Source organism: Budorcas taxicolor, chromosome X, assembly GCF_023091745.1.
Source record: "Budorcas taxicolor isolate Tak-1 chromosome X, Takin1.1, whole genome shotgun sequence".
NCBI lineage: Eukaryota > Metazoa > Chordata > Mammalia > Artiodactyla > Bovidae > Budorcas > Budorcas taxicolor.
In genome coordinates, this window is record NC_068935.1 from 43,849,072 (window position 1) to 43,871,710 (window position 22,639).

At 38.5% G+C, this 22,639-nt stretch overlaps 1 protein-coding gene across 1 annotated transcript in view; it reads left to right on the forward strand.

The window, feature by feature from the left end:
- Nucleotides 1-984: 984 nt before the first annotated feature.
- SLC9A6 (solute carrier family 9 member A6) overlaps nt 985-22,639 on the forward strand; it is a 50,778-nt gene continuing 29,123 nt past the window's right edge. Inside the window, 8 exon segments of the mRNA XM_052662926.1 lie at nt 985-1,001; nt 1,136-1,360; nt 9,633-9,832; nt 11,427-11,504; nt 11,779-11,855; nt 12,159-12,271; nt 14,530-14,635; nt 20,988-21,129. Of these exon segments, the coding sequence (XP_052518886.1) occupies nt 1,192-1,360; nt 9,633-9,832; nt 11,427-11,504; nt 11,779-11,855; nt 12,159-12,271; nt 14,530-14,635; nt 20,988-21,129 (885 nt within the window). The 5' untranslated portion in view covers nt 985-1,001; nt 1,136-1,191.

Genomic DNA, 22,639 nt, shown 5'->3' on the forward strand with positions numbered 1-22,639 from the left:
GTAGAGGCCTGAGGGAGAGTAGCAGGTCAGGTCTTGGAACTGGAGTTCATTCCTGCAGAAGTAGAAATGAAACATCTAGAGAAAGTCTAGAGAGAACAAAAAGCCCACAAAGACTAATGAGTGATCTGAGAGGAAGGGAGAAAATAGAAATCCACTGTTCTCAGAGTGGTGAGAACTGTGAAAATTCTGGGTGCAAGGTTGAGAGGCTGAGAACAGGGAAAATACTCTTTGAAGAAGAGAGATGAGATACCGTGTTAAAGGTGGCTTCTGAGCTGGGGAAATCTCCTTTAAGATGGCAGAGGAAAGGAGCAAGAGGAAAAGGAGAAACAAATCACATCACAAAAGATTTCTTCTTGGGGAGGGAGGAGACTAGAGCAAAGGGAAATTTGAGCACAAACCGACTGAATCTTTGCGAGATTGAGGAGTTTATCTTTAAGAGATGACTTAGATCGGGTGTTTACGTGTAAAGAAAACCGAGCATAAAGACACACGCAGAATCCTTGCCTTTGAGTCAATTATTTATGAACTATTACAGTGCTATTTTTCCCCCCTTTGAGGACACAACAAGGAAAATCCAATTTAAATTAAAGATGGAGATTTAGGACCTTCCCAAGAGGACAACTTCTTATCCTGTTAAGGGACACTGGGCGACAATGTTTAGATGGTTTATGAAAGATCCATTCCTCTGAGACCTTTAAGAATAGGATCAAACTAGACTGAGCGCAATCTGCCACTGCTTTGATTACTCTGAACCCAGGTTTCTTTTCCAGAAGGCGGTGGACTAGATTCGACGGCCTTTCATTCCCTGGCAGCGGAGCCTGGGGGTAAACTGATGTGGCGGGGGACAGAAGGCCAAAGTCATAGGGCCCAGCGAGCTGGGAGTGGCGCGTCCGCTTTAAGAGCGGCGGCGGCGGCGGCGGCGCGCGCTCCGACGGCTTCCCTGGGGCCCCGCCCCTTTCCCGTGAGCCCTCGGGGAGTGGTCCGACCGCGGGCGGCTGCGGGTGAGGAGCGGGGCGGGCGGTGGGGGGAGTCATGGCTCGACGCGGCTGGCTGCGGGCGCCCCTCCGCCGCGGCGTCGACGGCGGCGGCCCCCGGGCCCGCTGGCTCACGCGGCCGCTCTGGTTACTTCTCGCAGTGGGAGTCTTTGGCTGGGCCGGGGCTTCGGACGGCGCTGGCGGAGAAGCGAGAGCCATGGACGAGGAAATCGTGTCAGAGAAGCAAGCTGAGGAGAGCCACCGGCAGGACAGCGCCAACCTGCTCATCTTCATCCTGCTGCTCACGCTTACCATTCTCACGATCTGGCTCTTCAAGCACCGCCGGGCCCGCTTCCTGCACGAAACCGGCCTGGCTATGATTTATGGCAAGTGTCTCAACCCCGTGTCTGCCCCGGGCGCTCCCCCTTTCTCTGTCCGCCGGCTGCCTCACCTCTCCTGGCTCTGCTCGGCCTACGTACGGCTCCCCTTCCCATTGCTTCCATTTTCTGTCTCGCCTTTCTCCCGGATCTCCGTTTCTCTCCGTCGCCCCCTTTTTTTCTTGCTTCACTCCTCGTTTCTCTGCCTCACCCCATTTTCTCCTAAGCCTCGTCCCCCGTTTTCTCGGCCTCGCGCCCCCCTTTCCTCTGCCAGTCCACACATTTTCCCTCCGACCCCACCTCCTTTTTCTTCCGCACCCCTCATCTCCGCCTCTGCCTACCGAGCTCGGGACCCAGGACTGAGGATGAAAAGGGAGTGGGTGCGGTGTCTCGGATTGGATTGAGGACTGGGGGAGGGGAAGCCAGCCCAGCTATCCATTTCTCTGGGATGTCAGTTCGTTTAAGGTCCATTGAAGCTGCAGCAGTATCTCTGCTGCTCAGCATCTGGCGTTCCCTTGGAGCCAGAGTCCACCTTTCCCCATCACCCAGCTCTTGCTATGCCCTGTCTTTTGGAGGTTGAGAATGAAAAGCTGACTCCTGTGTAGCCCGAGTAAAAACCTGAACAAGAAAGAAGCCAAAGGCGGCTTAGGGCAATTTTGATGACATCTTGATGTATTGTACTAGGCTTGTGATATCTGATATGAATACATATGGTTGACCCTTCTAATTCAGGCCGTGCCGAGGTAAGGACAAGAGATAAAGATCTTCCAGCAGCGTGTTGTACTATAGGATGGTCAGAACAGTTCCGCCAAACAGTAATTAGGAGCACCACGCATATGCAGTGCGATGGGTGACTTGCTGATGGCATAAGGTTATTGACAGATTGTTGAGTAAATGGCTTCAGTTCTTGTGTCTTAGTGTGCTTTCTTTTTGAGATTTCTTATTTATCTTTATTTTTTGATCCTAAGGGGAGAAGGGCAAATCAAACCACAGACTCAGAGGCATTTTGGCCTCTGCTTGGGGACTCATGAGAGGAAAAGATGCATATTGCTGTCTTAATCTAGGATGACCAGGAGGGCATATATGGCTGGAGAGATGAGGGCAGATAAACAGTCCTCTCTGTGCAGTTCGTGAGTGAAGATTATCTTCATTTGAAACAGGCTTAAACTGATGAGCTTGTTGAGCTTTGTGTCTCAGACTTGCAGATGGGTGGGAGAAGCCTTGGCATAAAAAGACATTTCTCCACACACCCCCCCCACCCCCATCCCTTTCCAGTAAATACAGACTTCTGGAATGTGCAGCTCAAGGGTGGCATAGCAAGAAAAGGTAGCTGTGTGTATCAGGAAAATGGAGGAACTCGGACTTATTTTTCATTTGTAAGGTAATAAAATTCTAAGCCTGTGTGCAGAATATCTCTGCTTCCTAAGATTCTTAGATTTTAGACATATTGGGTGGTGGTTTTCATTTTTCATGTTTTTGTATTCTATTTGCAGCACTCTTTAAGCTGAGTTAGTCAGATAAACTGTATATCTGTTTAATTTCTCTTTATAACTGTGTGATTTATTTACTATCCTCAACAATCATTTGCTACTCAGCTTACTACGTTATGCACAGAAAATACAAAGAAATATATGATCCCTACCTTAAAAGAACTTACCCTTCTTGGGTAGACAAGTCATATAAAGAAAATAAAGGATCTTAAATTCCATTAAATGCCAAATGAGTATTATGGTGTTAAAATAAGGAACTGATCACTGTAACCTCTTTCCTATAGAGAGAGTATGATAAAGTGGTTCAAGATGGTTAGATCACAGGTCTGCAAATTGTTTCTGTAAGGGGTTTCTGACAGAGTAAATATTGTCAGCTTTGTGGATCACATTAATTACTGTGTTGTGAAAATGTTTGTTTTGTTTTCTTTTCTTTTTGTAAACCTTTCAAAATTTAAAAGCCATTCTTAGCTCTTGTACCATACAAAACAAACCATCACCGTGATTTCCAGCCCATGCCTTAGAGTCAGACCTGGGTTCCTATCTCACTGTGCCAATAGCTCTGTGATCTTGGGCAAGTTCACCTTCTTACACTGTCATCTATAAATTAGGAACAATGATAGTAGCATTATTGTGAGGAAGAAATGTTTTTAGCTGTGTCTGACCCCTAAGTAAATGCTCATTAAATGAGAGTTTCAATTGCGTTATTATTGCTGTTATAACTGCATTTTCTCAGGTTAAGCTCAGAATGATTCTTTTAATTGACTCAGTCTTGTAAGTTAAGAGGCAGACATAGTATTTTTTACAAAAGTCAAATAGGGACTTAGAATTGCCCTGACAATATTTGTTCTTTGGTAGTTGATATCATTAACCTCCTCTAATTCTTGGGCTAAAGGAGAAAAGTGGGATTACTGATTTCCTTCCCTGATGTTTCTAAGTTAATAAAAAGTGATGGAGTACCTTAGTATTGGTGTTTTGTGAAGAAGAAACAAGGGTGTCTCCTGTGGAATATAAAGCAAAAGAGATCTACCTGGGTGTCAAATCAGGTTGATTTGCCATGACTTGGCATTCTTTAGCCTGTCCCATTTTCTCAATATGGGTGATCGGGGGCTGTGGATGAATAGCCTCCTGACCAACTCCCAAATCCAGTTTGAGAATAGGTGAGGCTCAAAGTACTTCCAGTGCCATGAAAATTAGGACATTTTCTAGTCATAATTACCATCTGCCTTTTCTTACAACTTGTACCATTATAGCTATTATGTTAATATAGTACTTTCTTTTATTTTTTAGCTTTACTTCCAGATGAAAAGACTTCTTACTCTGGGAATGTCCAGATCGCCTAGATTCAGTCCACTGATGATTTAGCTACCTAAATCCTGGAAAAATGCTACTTAAAATAAGCCTCTCCTTTACCTTTTTGAGAAGCAAGGGTAAAAAAAAGAAAGCGAGATTAAATTGCCAACGTGGTCACTTTCTAGATTGTAATAGAGCCTAGTTACAAACACAGTGTTGAAGTACCCAAGTGTTCTGTTCATTGGGCTAGTTTGCTTAAGAAGCTTCAAAGTGAGTCACCGTTACTAAGTCTGAAAACTGCAGTGTGCTTTTAGATGGTATAAAAAGCAAAAAGCAAGGAAGCAGTACTTATTATGCCTGAAACTACAGCATCCAGAGTCCCAAGTTTAACTAATGTGATTCATCAATAAATATTTATTGTCTTTGATGTATGAGACATGATGGGAAATACAGATGAGTCATCATCCCTGCCCACAAAGCACTTACAATCTAGTGACTAAATAGGAAGTGTTTACTGAGCATTATAATGTTAGACACTGCTAGATGGTCATAATGACATCATAATGACCCTGTAAGATGGGTACTATTATCTTTCCCATTTTACAGATGAGGAAATTGGGGCACAGGGAGGTTCAGTGACCTGCCTGAAGTCACATAATTTGTAAGTATTAAGTTCAGTCAGTCAGCCTCAGAGTCCCATTCTCTTAGCCCCTTAAACCATATTACCTCATGTTGAAGAGAGAAAGCTTATTTATGAAAATGAACTATGTTAGTAGTATCATCACTACGTATGAGGAAACTGAGGTTCAATGAGAGATGATCTACGCTAGAATCACAGACTAGAACTTGATGGAGCCAGAATTGATACTTCTGTCTGCCCTCCAAACTTGTGCTTTTTCTCCTTCACTATGTTAAATTAAATTTCATAAGATCAGATATGAAGGGAGTTAACACTTAAAGTTACAGGGGTTTTAAAGTGAGTTGTGAGGGAAACCATGAGAGAATGGAGACATAACCACCAGAGAACAAGTTAGTGACATGAGAGCCAGGAGGTGATAAGAAAATTATAGAGACTTTGGAAATAGAAAATGCCGATTTTAAATTCTGGTTTGGTCAATGCCAAATAATGTTGGGAAAGTCATTTATCCCCATTTTATAGATGAGAAAATAATGACTGAGATTCATAATAGTTGGCTTAGCTTTTAAGACAGAATCTAACAGCATTCTTCAAGAAGCAGATAAATGTTATATACGTATACACACACATATACAAATATGCGTATACTTTTAATCTGTAGAAATCTTTATCAATTTTGGCCATACTTAATACCCCAGTGATGTTTCTTCCATATTTTTGACTATCAGAGGCTTCTGGTATGATAAGCTGGAAGGATGTGCTGAAATCCATTAAAAAAACCAGTTTCCACTATGGGACTCATACAGTGGTTGGGCCTTGGGTCCAGAGGGCCTGAGTCCTCAGTCCTTGGGAGGGTCTCCAGCACAAGAGGGTCAGAAATGTGTAGGAGGGGAGGGGCTTGTCTCTTGTGAAAGATACCTCTTTGTGGTTGTACACTTTGTTGCCTGATGGTGATAATTTTAAATTTCATGATATCAATATTTTTTGTGCCTCTGTGTAGGAAGCGAGAATTTTCTGCCTTATCCCCTTAACAAAGCACTCCTTTTGTGTACTTCCTCTTTACTGAGAATTGCCTTAACTCCATGATTAGGATTTGACCTTTCACAGAGCCCAAGTTAACTTGATCTGTTAACTTTATTCAAAGAAATTCTAATTTTTTCAGCTGTCTGATGCTGTAATAAGAAGATCTGATTTTTTTGCAACCTAAGTAATTATTCTCCTTGCTGGTTTTTAACTGCCAGGGTATAAGATTTGTCTGAGTGCTGAGCCCTCCTCAGGACACACAGTGACATTTCAGCATTGGGTTGGGGTGCAGTAGAACCTGTGGGTACTCTTCCTTACACAGTTAGGCTTGGGGATAAGGGAAGAATTTATGCTGATATTATTGCTGGTTGTAATAGCTTAACTGTGATTTTTATGCATCAATGTAAGGGGACAACTTAGTACTACTGAGCCTCTTAATTAGGAGGTCTTGTGAGATAGTAGAAAAAAGAGCTATTTCTATATCATATAGACAGAATGACTGTGGAGTGTTTATCAAACACAGTTGATATCCAGCCATCACTTTTTAATTTTGTTTTTTGGAGGTGAGATATTTTCAAAGTGTATCTTTTCCTGGTAGCTTAGTGGTAAAGAATCTGCCTTCCAGTGCAGGAAACCTGGGTTCGATCCCTGGGTTGGAAGATCCCCTGGAGAAGGAAATGGCAACCCACTCCAGTATTCTTGCCTGGGAAATCCCATGGACAGAGGAGCCTGGTGGGCTACAGTCTATGGGATCAGTTGGACACAACTTAGTGACTAAACAGCAAGATCAAATCTTTCATTTATTATTCATTAAATTTTAAATAAATTTATGCCCTTTTACCCATTTCTCCCATCCTTTTCCACCTGCCTCTGGCAACCACCAGAGCTTGTATCTATTGAGCTTGTTTTTTGTTTTATTCTTTTTAAGATTCCACATAAAAGAGAATACAGTATTTGTCTTTCTCTGTCCAACTTATTTCACCTAGTATAATGCCCTCAATGTCCATCATGTTGTTTCAAATATCTGAATCTTTGTTAAAATGTTTTTTAGAGTCGATGTTATTGTACTGGTTACCAGTTACTCATTGCTGCTCGTTTAAAAAAAAAATTACATGTGACTATAAGTTGACGAGAAGGATCCTTCATCTCTGCTGCTTCCTCCTCCATTCCCAGCCAACTACTGCTCCGGCACTCCCCATTTCTGCTTTATCACTTCCCACTCTGGCCTAGCTTCTGCCTCCACTACTTCACTGAAATTGCTCTTACCAAGGTCACCTGTGACCTCCTTGTTGCCAAACCCAGTCGACACTTCTTAATGCTTGTCTTCCTTGACTTTGCTGCAGCATTTACTAGTTTTCATCATTTCCTCCTCAGTTCTTCCTATGCCTGTGGCTTTTCTTTCTTAGACTCCTTCATCATCTTCTCTTCCTCTGCTGCTGCTGCTGCTAAGTTGCTTCAGTCATATCCGACTCTGTGCGACCCCATAGATGGCAGCCCAACAGGCTCCCCCATCCCTGGGATTCTCCAGGCAAGAACACTGGAGTGGGTTGCCATTTCCTTCTCCAATTCAGGAAAGTGAAAAGTGAAAGTGAAGTCGCTCAGTCGTGTCCGACTCTTCGCGACCCCATGGACTGCAGCCGACCAGGCTCCTCCGTCCATGGGATTTTCTAGGCAAGAGTACTGGAGTGGGGTGCTGCCATCGCCTTCTCCTCTCCTCCTCCTCTACCAGCCCCTTAATTTTGGCATAAAACTCTGGGCATATATCCATAGTCCTCTTCTCACTTTGTTTGCTCCCTAGGTAATCCCTTCTGCACTTGACTTCAACCATCTTATGACTGCCAAGTATATATCGCCAGCCCAGACCCTCCCCCTTCCTTGAGGTCCAGATCCCACATACTCAACTGTGCATGTATCACAGGTACATCAAACTCAACATGTCCAAAATGAAGCTGCGCATTTCCCCTAGAAATCTGTCCCCTGCCTCACTCACTGGCCCAGCTTATCCACCTAGTTGCCAAGTCACGTTAGGTTTTTCTTAGTTTTTCATCTCCCTTGCTCCCAGTCTTCTCAGTCACCAAATTCTTTTACAAGATAATACTTTCTAAAAAATCTCCCTCTCTCCCTATCTTTGCTGTCTTAGATTAGGCCCTGCATTCTTAGTGCCTGAATAACCTCAGTGGCCTTCTTATCTGACCTTCCCAGACCTCTGTCGTCTAGACCAGTCATGCTAAAATAGAAATCTGATGTCAAGCCCCTGCTTATAGGCTTTCTATGGCTTCATTTGCTTTCAGGAAAAAGTCTAAACTCCCTTCCCCAACATGCAAGGTCTTTCATGATTCAGCTCCTGCCAGTCTTTCACACCTCAACTCTTGACACTTGATATCCCAGCCATCCTGAACTATTTATGAATCCCTGAATGGGCTATGTTTTCTCACTCTTCCTTGACTGGATATGTTCTGCTAGTCCTCATACCTGGGAAACCATTTTCTCATACTTTGTTACTTGCTTAGATGACACCTCTGGAAAGACTTTCCTAATGTCCCACTCCCTTTGCCAAGTGGACTGAGAGCTACTTGAAGGAGGGTCCTTGTTTTCATTTGTGAACCCTGTGGGCCTACTTAGCATAATAGTCCATTCACATATATTAAAAGAAAGACTGACCAGTTAGAGTGGAAGGAGACAGGAACGTAAAATGCCATTAAAGCAGAGTTAAGGAAAAGTTCCGGATGTTTGAGTTCAATTTGCAGTTGAGGTATATCTATACACTGAAGCATTATTTGACCATAAAAACAAATGAAGCACTGATACATGCTACAACATGGATAAACCCTGAAAACATGCTAAGGAAAAGAAGCCAGACATAAAAGGTCACATATTGTAGGATTCCATTTATATGAAATATCCAGAATAGGCAGATTTATCTAGAGAAAAAGTAGATTAGTGGCTGTCAGGGGATGGCAGTTGGGGTGGGGGAAATGGGGAGTGACTGCTAATAGGTCTAGGGTTTCTTTTTGGAGCAATGAAAATGTTTTGGAATTGGAAAGTAGTGATCAGTATACAACTTTGTGAATATACTAGAAGCCACTGAATTGTACAGTTTAAAAGGATAAACTTTGTGGTACTTGAGTTATATCACAATAAAGTCATTTTTAAACATTTTTGATCAATCTAGGTTTATAGTACCTAGAACATTGTGCATAACTGAATATCAATATGATGATCCAGGTAAAATTCTAATAATACATTGATATCATAGTGTCAAAGTCAGTTCTTCTGTCCATGTTTTCACTTTGAAACATATTTTAAAATTAAAATCTGAACCTTTAGTATTAGAAGAACTCAATCTACAAACATGAACTTTCCAGTTTGTAAAAATTGTATTTGGCCGGCCATGTGCTTTAGGAATAACTTAAGAAAATAGCAAGAAGTTAGGACTTGTGAATTGGTATTAATAGATGGAGGTGGTAAACACATTTCTAACAAGATTACACTGTCAGGTTGGGACGCCTTGGAGCATGTACTGTGTACAGATGATCTGAAGGTATTTCCTCATTTTGTTACTTTCGTAATCACTTATTTATATCTTGATCTAGGAATGCAATATGCATTGTTACCCCTGGGGATATTTCCCCCTCCTGTCACTGGAGTTATATTGGGCACATAGACTTGTGAATTTAGTAGCACTTTAAAATGTAACTGCATTTGGTCTAAGAATGAATTTTGAACTATGGGAAACTATCATAAGAGATTTTCTGTTACTAATCCAGAGGTATGTGTGGGGTACACAAGAAGTAGTTTCTGTATGAAAGAAGAGCTTATATTATTCTTTTATTATTTCCAGGTCTTTTGGTGGGCCTTGTGCTTCGATATGGCATTCATGTTCCAAGTGATGTGAATAACGTGACCCTGAGCTGTGAAGTGCAGTCAAGCCCAACTACCTTATTAGTAAATGTTAGTGGAAAATTTTATGAGTATACGCTGAAAGGAGAGATTAGTTCACATGAACTCAATAACGTTCAAGATAATGAAATGCTTAGAAAGGTAAGTTCTTCATTAAAGAGAGCCTTTGGATTTTTTAAAAAGTATATAATAGCAGCAAAGTGATTCAGGAGAAAAATAATGAATTTTTAATGATATTTAGAATAATCGGTATTTTCAAATGCAGTAAAACCTCAATTAATGAATGTAATGCAGTGCTAAGGAAATTGTCATGTCTACAGTTTGATTTTCTGATTGAAACTAAGTACTGTAACTGTTTTTGTTTCACTCTGTAATGTTTACAGTTGTAATAAGTAGTAATTGGCATTGAGTTAAGCAGAATTTATAAATGTTTCTTTCAATTTGCTTATGGCCCTTGGAGTTTTATAGTACTTTAGCACATAGCATTTATATGATAATACCTAAAAATATTCCATGAATATGTTTTTGAATTCTTTCTTGCCTTGATTGTGTTGTAGAGTGCTAAGTCACTCAGTCCCATCTGACTCTTTGCAACTAGTAGGACTGTAACCTGCCAGGCTCCTCTGTCCATGGGATTTTTCAGGCAAGAATACTGGAGTGGGTTGCCATTTCCTGCTCCAGGGATCTTCCCAACTCAGGGATTGAACCTGCATCTCCTGTGTCTCCTGCGTTGCAGGCGGATTCTTTACCCACTGAGCCATGAGGGATGCCCTTGTGTTGTATACTAAGCACAATTTAATCTTTCTTTGATTCATAAGGGCCTCAACCTGAGTATCAGATACTGTACCATGGTGTGCATGAAACTTGATGTAGGTTGGGTTTCAGTCTTACTGGCTCCCAGACATTCCTGGAGCTGCTTTCTCCTGACCCATTCATAGTTCCCATCCTGACATGTCTCAGGGCCTCATGTCTCTGTTTTCATCCACCCTTGACCATTTGCCTCCATGTCTGCTTTCTACATTGGTGGGACTTGGCTTTTACAGCTACTTGGTTGTGTTTTTGACCATCTTTAATGCTTTTCAAAATTTCACACAAACTTAAATTTTACTTTGCAGCTAGAGTTTTTTCCTACCTGTGGAAAATTCTAGTTCCTTAAAAGCTCTAGGAAATGAACTTTTAGCATGGCTATGCGTGTAGCTGCTCTGTGTTCATGTCAAACCCTACTGCAGCCTTATGAACAGAAGGGGACATCTGTATTATTATAGGGACTATTCCCTATAAAAAGGAATGGGCTGTCAGGACTTGAAATCTGATTTGTACAGAAACTTTTTATATTATGTTATATACCTTTAGAGATGTTACCTATGCAAGAAGTCTGTTTCCTCTTGCCAACAATAATTCTGTACTCCCAAATTTTATGTTACCAGTTTGGGGCCTCTTTTATTTAAAGCAAAGACATGTTCATACTTTCTCTTATGTTGAAGATTTTTACTATCATTTTAACCTACTTTGCATAGATAGGATGTAACTGATTGTCCCAATGCTATCTCCTTGTCATTTGGTTGAGAAGTGGAACACCAGCTATCCTGTATGAAATATTTTTCAGTTACCACAATGGTACTGTTCTTGCCTTTCACCAGTTTAACATTTAATCTTTTTTTCTTTTTGCCCATTTCATAATGTAATAAGAAATCTTCTGAGGGAATTCATCTAAAAGAGCTCTTTATTTTAACAGGTTACTTTTGATCCAGAAGTATTTTTCAACATATTACTTCCTCCTATCATATTTTATGCGGGATATAGCCTGAAAAGAGTAAGTGCTTTTGTATTTCATATGCTTTGAACACCCTTACACTCCATGGGCTTTACCATCGCTGCTGCTCAGAAATGGGCAGCTCACCCCTCACTTCTCCCTCTCCTGATCCTTTTGAGATGCTGAATTTAATGCCTGTACAAAAAGCCTCTCTTAGTTATTTCTTTTAATGGATAATGCATTTAATATTAGCATAGTACACTAGATTAGAAAACCTTTTCTTTTAAAAATAATTCGTGAATATTCTAACACAGTAAAACTTTTTTCCTATCAGAGACATTTCTTTCGAAACCTTGGGTCAATCCTAGCATACGCTTTTCTTGGAACTGCAATTTCTTGTTTTGTAATTGGGTGAGTACTTGAAGCTTAAAACACTTTTAGCCTTCAAATTATAATTTTAAAATAATGCATATTTGACTTCTGCAGTATTGTATTCTTGAATGTGTCTAAGGACTTTTGCAGTAAAATGTATTCATATAGGTAATAAGTTCTTTGAATTTTCCTTAAGGCTAAGGCATTACGATATTTAAATGACATGCAGTAAATTTGGGATTAATCACAAAGTACTAATAGTAGACCTGTCTTATTTTATTGTATTCTAACATCTTTTGCAGTTGATGTTTTTTCTAAAGTAGACATATGTTTATTGAACAGATCAATAATGTATGGCTGTGTTACACTGATGAAAGTAACTGGACAACTTGCCGGAGATTTCTACTTTACAGATTGCCTGCTGTTTGGTGCCATCGTATCGGCAACTGATCCAGGTATGTTTTACATGAATGTGGAGCTTGAGTACTTAAGGTGTACAGTGTTTTTCCAACAACACACATGCATGTATTTCTTGCTTTGAGGTGTAGAATTCAGGATTAGGTATTCCCCATCTTGCTATACTTTCCAATTGTGGAAGGAAAAAACAAAATTCATGGATCCTTTTGGCTTAAGCACACAATTTTTTTCCTCTTTATTATATGTCCTAATACTGGTCCACAATTTGATGCTTTTTAGACGAGGACCATAAAACATTTCCTTCAAGAATTTTAGGTTGGTCTCTATCCCAGGTGACAGGGTATAGAAGACAAACTGTATTAGTTAAGAATGGGCAATGATGATACATTTCCTTTCAAGCTTCTAGAAAACAGATCCCTAAAAATCTGTTGACATTTAGCTAATCTGCATTTAAGAGTAAGAAAAATTGTTCTAAAATGACGGTTAGAAGGCCATTATACTAGAACAAGTGTGATTTGGGGCCATTGGTGAGTTGTAATATATATTAAAGAGCTATTTTTATAAAATTGGCTTTCTGATTATGGAGTAGTTTTGATATTATCATGACTTGACAGTGAATTTTGTTGTATTGAGTTAGATGAGTTAGACTGTAGTTTTCCTGATATAACATTGGTGATCTTCACAGCTACATTCAAATTAGGAATTTAGAGCATGTTTAGGCTGAAGATGTAGGGATAAGAGTTGAGATTGCATTTTTTGAACTAAGGATGCAAGTTTTCTTTTACTAAATTTGTTTTCTTGGTAGAGGTTTGTTTCGTTTTGCCCTTTGACCTTGTAAGTTAATAATCTTCTTTAATTATCATCCAGCATAATCAAAGTTTATCTCTGAATTCCTTTGTTAACTCTGATAACACAGGGCATTATAGAAAGTAGGAAAATATGCTCTATACTCTGTAAGAAATGATTTTAAAAGCTCAGAGGACATTTTAGAGGGGCATTTTTATAGTCTGGCATTTTTAAAACTGAGAAGCAAATCACCTCCTTAAAGACAGTCAAGACTGCCCCCTTATTGTTTGTAGCTATTCCCATTATCAGTATGAAGATGGGATGGTTTTTGCAGGAAGCTAGTGGTCTCTATTCTCCATATTCTCTTACTGGAAGCAAAGTCCTCAACTTTTCAAAGTCGAGGAGATATCTCAGTCAGTTGGACTGGCTACATTACTTAAAACTTCTGGTTTTATTTTAGTGGGAGTATTGCCTGGATGGCTCAAGCAGAACTGTTTTGCTTATATAAAGCTGAATGGTTATATTTCTTCTGAGTTATGTAGGTATTTACCTCTATAATAATTCTATTATTTTGCAGTTGTTCACTTAATAGAAGGGGGAGCCATAGGTTCTTTTTAAAAATTTTACAGCATTGTTCCAGCCCTCCTTTTTGCCTTCTCTTGGTTAGCTTTGATATCAGGATGTTCCAGATGAAATGCTTTGCAGTGGACACTTTATCTTTTAAAGTACAAGCTTCCTGTTATTTGGTTGGCATTTGAAGAGGTTCTCCCAACTCTGGTTGTAATAATCTTTCATGTCTGCTTGAGTTTATTTAGCAAGTGAGCTGTACGTGACTCAGCAATTAAAGTTACAATGCAACTTCAGTCTCCTCTGATTTTCTAAGAATTCTCATGTAATGGTTTTCTAAGAGAAGAGTTTTTTTTTTTCCTCTCTAGCTTAAATAGCCTGATAGTTGTCTTCTTATAAAGTTAAATGTAGCAGCTGTAATTCTGGTCATAAATTTTATGCCAACCAGAAACCAAACTCGTGTTTTCATTTCCCACTGTCTCTGCTAAGCTGGTATGCTTGAAATTTGCAAGTCAAATAGAAGTGAGTTATAAGGCTCCAAGGATAAAATGAAGTTTGCAGCAGGAAGTGCTTTTTGTAATAGTCTTCGTTATCAAAGATTAATGATCACCTGGTCTGTAAGAAATTCTGAATGTATTTTTTATGGGAAAGAAATGTACAAGGCAAGATTATTAGCATTTGCATAAAGAATGTAGGCCAACTCAGTCCTCCAAGGTTATTTTCGACTGTTAGAGAAAGGAAAGAGATATTACAGGTACACAGTTAGGGAAAAGAAAAATATTGACATAAAATTACTGAATCTTTAATATGGTACGAATGTTTGTTAGGATTGAATTCTGAGATGAAGAAGGGAATTTCTAAGTAACTAGTATGATCATCTATGGAGGGAAATATGTTATATTTGTAATGTTTTAATATTCCTGTGACTCTTTCTACTTGCTAGTGACTGTTCTTGCCATATTCCATGAGCTTCAAGTTGATGTTGAACTCTATGCACTTCTTTTTGGTGAAAGTGTCCTCAATGATGCTGTTGCCATAGTGCTATCTTCGTAAGTGTTTTTTTCTTCTTATTTTATTCTGTATGTTGAACATTAGGATTCTAAGAACCAGAAGTCACTTTTTTTTTTTCACTGTTTACCAGTGTTTTAATGTTCTATTTTTCGATCCACAAAGTCCACTTTCTAAGAATTTACCCCACACATATATTCAGACTTGTGATCAAACATACAAGTACAAGAATAATTTTGTAATTGTACTTGTCTAGTAACCCAAAGATATCAAAAAATACAAAACAAACTAAAGTTCCCAATAGTAAACATACAGTTACTAAGCAATTCTATGCTGGGCAGAAGTCACTTATTGAGTAGAGTACATTATGAATAGAAACATTTGAAAAACTGAAGCATTTTTCCCCCGTGAATAAATATGTACTTATAGATAACATGGAAAATTCATAGAAACCAAAAAAAGAGGGGAATATATGTATATGCATGGCTGATTCAGTTTGCTGTACAGCAGAAAATAAGACAACATTGTGAAGCAGCTATACTCCAATAATTTTTTTTTTTAAATGCACAGAAGAAAAGGAAGGAAAAGTGACATGTATCCCTGACACCTAAAGACAATTACTGTAAGCATTCTAGGACATTTTAAAAATGTCTTTTCTTCTATGTGTAATATTTTTACATAGTTGTGATTGTAGTGTATGTATAATTTTGCATTCTGTTTTAACATGGACATTTTTTCTTCAAATTGAATTTTTTGGCATAGCTATATATTCACATGGTTCAAAAATCAAAACTATGTAGAAAGGGATACATTAAAAAGTCACATTCTCACTCCTGTCCTCATCCACCTATCCCCCCAGTCCCTTATAGGTAACCATTTTTATTAGTTTCTTGTGTATCCTAGTGTTTCTTCAAATGCAAGCACGTATATGAATAAATATTCTTAATTTGCCTCATTTCATATTTTAAAAGTAGCATGCTGTATATGTTCTATACCTGACTTCCTCTCACATAACTACATTCTGGAGATCTTTCTGTATCAAAGCAAGGAGTTTCTCATTCTTCATTTACAGGCACATAGTATTCTGTGTACAGTACTATGAACTGTACTATAGTTTACTTAATCAGTCTTCTATTGCTGGAAACATAAAGGGTTTACAATTCTTTGCTATCTCAAATAATGTTGCTGTGATTAACTTTGAACTTGCCTGTTTTTTATGTACATTAGTATATTGGTTATTGGTAGGATAAATTCTCAGAAGTGAGATTAGTGGGTTAAAGGGTAAATACATTTGTAATTTTGTTAAATTGCTAAATTGCCTGTCAATTAGCTGTTTTGCATTTTAGCCACCAAATTATGAGAGTGCCTGTTTCCTCATAACTTCACCAATAGAGTATTTGGCAGACTTTGCTATTTTTGCCAATTTGATGATTAAGAAATACTTCATACTTTAATTCATATTTCTCTTATTTACAATAATCATTTCAGAAACTTAATTTTTAGAAGTGCTAAGTAGTATGCTTTTTAAATTTATTTTTTAATTGAAGGATAATTGTTTTATAGAATTTTGGTAAAGAATCTGCCTGCAATGTGGGAGAGCTGGGTTCGATCCATGGGTTGGGAAGATTTCCTGGAGAAGGGAATGGCTACTCACTCCAGTATTTTGGCCTGGAGAATCCCCATGGACTCCATGGGGTCACAAAGAGTCGGACACTTTTTGAAAACAATGAAAATGAGCAGTATTTTAATCTAAGTGTAGAAATCACGATATATGCTGCTAGAAGATATTTGCAGGTGAAAGAGTGGATGTGAACCTCTGAGGAGCTGTGGCCTGCCAACTCACTCCTACTAAGCAAATATCTAGCCCTATAGACAACTGCCTTTACTCTACACCAGAACTTTCTACAAGAGAGAAGTAAAATCCCTCACCTTTCCTCCTTACTTTTATTTCTCTCCTTAATTTCCACTTCATTAACCATAAAAGAGCAGTCAGTCGCTGACTCTGGTTTACACAATTTGATTTCCCCCATTGTCTAACTGCAAAGTGGAAAATTATCCTTTCTGAGATGTAACGCTAATTCCTTAAATGTTGTGCATGAAGATGTGCAAAAGATCAGATCTTCTTTTGTGAATGTAGTGCATATAAATTCTACCCCCTCTACCATATTTATTGCCAGAATTTTTTGTGACTGTGGTGGCTCAGATGGTAAAGCATCTGCCTGCAGTGCAGGAGACCTAGGTTTGATCCTTGGGTAGGGAAGATCCCCTGGAGAAGGAAATGGCAAACCATTCTAGTATCCTTGCCTGTAAAATCCCATGGACAGAGGAGCCTGGTGGGCTGCAGTCCATGGGGTCTCAAAGAGTTGAGCATAAGTGAGTGACTAACACTTTCACTTTCGTAAGAGGTTACTAACTGAAGTGCTTGGCATTCCGTTTTTCATCATCTTTCGTTTGTCTTTAAAAGTAGGTTAGATAGCTCAGCTGGTAAAGAATCTGCCTGCAATGCAGGAGACCCTGGTTTGATTCCTGGGTCGGGAAAATCCCCTGGAGAAGGGAACGGCTACCCACTCGAGTATTCTGGCCTGGAGAATTTCATGGATTGTATAGTCCATGGGGTCTCAAAGAGTCGGACGTGACTGAGTGACTTTCACTAGATGTAATAGTCTACTTTGTGTTGACTTCTGTTTGGTGATTTTCTAACGTGTATATTCTGTAGAAACAGCCTTGTGGAAAGAGGGGGACCCCTTCCTGAAGGACTTCTCTTTGGCAGTTAGCAGGTTAAGATATCCATTCTTGAAATTTATGTTGGAAGTTGTTTTTATTTGTTTTTTGACCTGTTAGATTGACAGTAACTTTTTTTTTGTTGTTAATGTCAATACTTTAATCTGGTGAGGGTGGAGTGAAACTGATTCCCTCATTGCTATATGAGGTAGAGCTGTATGTACTGATATAGTGTTGTGTATACCTAGAGATGGTCTACTTTGAATAGTAGTCCTATGAATGGGTATACCATCATAACCCTAGAGACTAATTTAAAATATGTTTTGGGGGTCATTTACATTTTATAAAATGTAAGTATGAGTAAACAAACATGACAGACAAACTGTTTAACTTTACTAGTTACCAGAGATACACATGTTAAATTAGTGGCCATTTTTACTTATTCAGTTACCAAGAACAAAATTGTTAATGAAAAATAGTTACTGCTGGTAATGGTCTACTATAGTCATTCTTAACTGGGGACAGTTTTGCACCATTACCACCCCCCAACCAGGGGATATTTGGCAACGTCTAGGGACATTTTGATTATCAAGAACAGGAGGACGTTGCTGTTGGCATCTAGTGAGTAGAAGCCAAGAGTACTGTTAAAAAATCGTTCAATACACAGGACAGCACCCACTACCCAACAAATAATTACCTGGCCCTGAATGTCAGTAATGCCAGGATTGAGAAACCCTGATGTCGTTTTAAAACTATATCACTTGTACGTTGTTGTTGACGTTGAAATTGGTATTACTTGCTCTTTTGTATTTTATCTTTTGTCATTTATGATAATAAATTAATGTATGTTTTTAACAAAAATTTAAAGTATTTGACTTAGTAGAAAATTCCTGAAATTTCAATTCTCAGAAATAACCACTTATTAATGTTTTCATCCAGATTTTTTCCATTAGGATATTAGCATACATATAAATAATATTAATTTTTAAACAAAAAGGCATAGCACTATACATACTTTCCTGTAACTTTGCTTCTTTCACTTGGACATTGTACTACATTAATACCTCCTTTATCCCATTGTATGGATACACTACCAATGTACCTCTGCAGTTCCCCTGTTGATTAATATTTAGTGTTTTCTAATATTGTATTATCGTGAATAGCACTGCAGTGAATATATTTATATATAAATCTTTGTGAATCCTTGAGAGTATTTCTGTAGGATATTTTTTGAAAGTAGAATTTCTAGGCCATTGGATATCATTACTAAAGAATTGAGAGATATAGTCATATTTCCCTCTTAAAATATAATACAGATTTTGTTGTAAGCTATTGCTCAACATGTAAAAGCAGCTATAGGTTTAGTTAATACCTTGTTTCTAAGAATGTAAAATGGGAAAACAGTCCAAAATTTGTAAAAAGCACAAATATGTTCTTTCACACTGTTATTTATAGTGGCAAAAATATTAGAAGCAACTTTAAAATGTCCAATAGTGAGGAAATGGTTAAATAAATTATGTTATATCCATTTGGACCATTTTGATGTCTTAAAAAAACACGACTAGAGAGACTGTAGTCATTCTTATGTCATTGTCAGTTGATGAAGCAGAATTCAGAACTGTATGTTCATTATAACTACAACTAAACATGAACGAGTATGCATGTAACAGAAAGATTGAGGACATAACGAGAAGGAGGTGACAGGATTATTAGATGGTTCGATGGCATCATTGACTCAATGGACATGAGTTTGAGCAAACTCTGGGAGATAGTGAAGGACAGGAAAGCCTGGTGTGCTACAGTCCATGGGGTTGCAAAGAGTTCAACACAACTGAGTGACTGAACAAAAACAAAAGGAGGGGGAAGAAATACAGAAGGGAAATAAGAGCTCTGTCAGGGTAGTGGGATGGCGGGGTGATTTTCCCCCCTAAATTGTACATTGTATTACTCTCAAGATTTTTTTTAAGTGTTCAAAAAAATGCTGCTGCCTCAAGTTAAAATGTTGACTGATGTAGAAAAGATGAGTTAAGATTTCACTCCAGAGGCCAGCATTTGAACAGGAAGAAGACAAACCTCTCATCTGTTCTCAGCCCACCATGCTTTTCCTGTACATTTTAGAGATTAAAGAATAAAATAATGATTAATGTGAATCTTGAATTTCCATGAACTACTCTAGGGAAAGTGATCTCAGAAGGCATTGCATTGATACTTTGTTCCTGTCAGCATTTTGAAAACTATGGCCAGAGAGAAAGAATGTTGTTGTAGTGGTATTTCCTTTCTCCAGCCAGCTGCTATATTTTCATGCTATAATATAGTCAACTCTCATTTACAGTGGTAGGGTCCTTTATGTGTAGGTAAGATAGTATGACATGAAAAGCCATTTCATATTCACTAAAACAGTAGCAGATCTACCATTCACAAAATGATCTGGTCATTTTGAAGATTTAAATGCAGATTTTAAAGTTTTCAATTCAGATTGAGTCTCAGAAATTTCTATATGCCATTACCAGAAATTCATATTGAAGTTATACTTCAATAAGATAGGTAAAATTAGGAAATGTTAGCTTGGTCTTAGATTTTGTTTTGTTTTTTAACTTAACTAGGGAGGTGTGAAGAGAACTTAGTGTACATGGTATAGCAATGTCATTTTTTAGCCTCGAATCAGAAAAAACATTGCAATAACCACAGGGAGAATTCATTATATTCTTAGGGATGTGTTTTTTCTGCTTCTTTTCTTTGACATGACTTGTGTGATGTCTTTGAGTCTGGATTTATTATACAAACACTGGTACTCAATTAACTGTGATGAAAACTGACTTAGTAATGGTAGGTGCTTTTGCCAGAGACCCACTAGCAAGAGTGATTTTCTCAGCTGTGTTTAGTTCCTGGGGCGACTGTTTCAAAAGAAGTATTTCTAGACCAGGTTTGGACTATGAATTCAAGATGGAGAGTGTCCCTTCTAATTACCTGTCTTGGTCTCTTACAGAGTGACTTTCTTTCAGAAGTTTAGGTGAAGGATTCAGCTGGGTATGCTAAAAGTACTGTTGAGTGGACTCTTAACTCCTTGGAAGGCCTTTCAAGCCCTTCTATCTATAAAAGTCCATTTCAGTGAGTGAATAGATAGGAGGTTCTGGGCCATCTGGTATTCTAAAAGTTGAAAGGGTTCTTTAGTCATCCTTTTTATTTTTCCCATAGGAAAAACAAAATGTGACTGGATTGAGTATTGAACCGTGTTCTTTATATTTTTATGCATACTCCGTTGGAAATGTGGGGGATTTTTCATTAGTTTGTTCACATTATTAGTACGTTAGGGCTTTCAGGCACTCAGTACCAGTAAGTAAACAGTCACAAAAGAATAGTGCTGCCTGGTATCTTGAGACTGGAGGAAAAGGCTTGGTTTGACCTTCATGAAGAGGATCTTACTGAATAAAATGTTCTACCTTCTGAAATTGTCACTTAACAAAAGCTGTTTTCTTGTTAGCTGATCCACTTCAGCGTGTTTTGGTAACCTTTGGTCCTTATTTTGGCAATTCAAATCCAAAGTTTTGGGTTTTCACCCCCTCTTATTTCATCATCAAGTTTGACACTAGGTAATTTTTAAAATTTTTTAGATAATGTTTTAAAAGTAAAAGTTGCTTCTCAAAGAAAGAGCCATTTGTTTCTCTTTCATAGCTCAATTGTAGCATACCAGCCAGCTGGAGACAACAGCCACACCTTTGATGTCACAGCCATGTTCAAGTCTATTGGGATTTTCCTTGGAATCTTCAGTGGCTCTTTCGCAATGGGTGCTGCTACTGGAGTGGTGACAGCTTTAATATCCTTTTATTATATTTATCTTTTCTTGTTAACTTTACAGAGTAATGTAATAATGTGTTCCATGGTCTCCCCTACTTTTGCAATTGACATCATGTTATAATTATTAACCTTATAACCAAGTTCTTGGTTTGAATTAGGCAATCATCTTTACCAGTAAATAAATAAAAGAATTTCATTGCTTTGTGTAGGGCTTCATGCCCTTAAACACTCACTACGGAATTCTATTCAGACATAGTGACCCTTTGGGGGTGAATTTTAAGGTTGTAGACTGAATTGATATAAAGGTAGATATTTTCCAAAGAGCCTCTTGGGTGTTCTGTGTGGCTGGCTGTTCAGCCTGGCATCCTTTTGCTCTTCATTTAATAGGACGAGTAGGAATGTATGATCTTGATACCAGTTGAATAAAATACAGTTCCCGGGTTAGGATAGATGGGAGTTCATCTTCGCTCTCGCCAATTTTAACCTTATACTCTCAAGTCCTACACATTACCACTAGTTTGCTTTTAGAAACATTGAGCCAGTCATTCTTGCATTCATTCAAAAAATTTTCTTTTTTTCTTAGTCGTTGCAGTTTCACATTTATAAGTTAAAATATAATAGAAAATGACAGTTTAATAAATGAATCTAAATTTTCTGTTATTGGATTCTTTAAGTGCAAGTATACCTAAACTTCTGGAACTTCAATTTTCTGTTTTATATCAAGCTTTTCATTCTTCAAAAAAATTTCTTGATTACTTGTTATATACCACATGCTATGCCCTGTGTATCACAGATAAACAAGATCTCTTGTGGCCTCTGCCTTTTGGAACTCCTAATATAGAAGAATTGCTAGTACTGCACTTCATGGGACCTCAGTGTAGGAAGGTGGCGGGTGAGGAGAGCGGGAAAGATGAGTAGGATTTGATCTCTAAAGAGCTTCCAGCTCCAGAACTTTCAAGGTACTTTCATAGAAAACAAATACTTTTCCAAGAATATATTCATTTTCTGTACTTCAGTTTTTGTTCTGGAAGAAGCTTGTCTTAGGGCTTTTTCTCAGGCATACTGAGCCCTAAAGGGACAGTGAAAGCAGTTCTGAAGAAGGACCAGGCCAGCTAGTATCTCTTTCCTAGCCTAAGTTCCTTGAAGAACTTTATCATTGTGTTGTAGTACACATTTGTTGAAGGAAATATAGACTCCAGGCTGAGATTTGCCACAGCTTGATACAGGCCCTTCCACTGGCAACTATCAAATACTTGTTAGACTAGTATGAGTGAGTGACATGCCTCAGTTTCCTCATGGGATACTCTACATCACAGAGAGGATTAAACATCAAATCTCATGAAAATGACATTTTTACTAGGTATAAATTGCTGTTATTATGGAAGCTGTCTTGCTTTGGGTCTCAAATGAGTAGAGTTGGCATGGTGTGTATCTGATCTGTCACTCCTGTCCTTTCCTGTCGTGTCTGTTCTTTACTTGGATTATGAAGGCAACCCACTCCAGTATTCTTGCCTGGAAAATTCCATTGA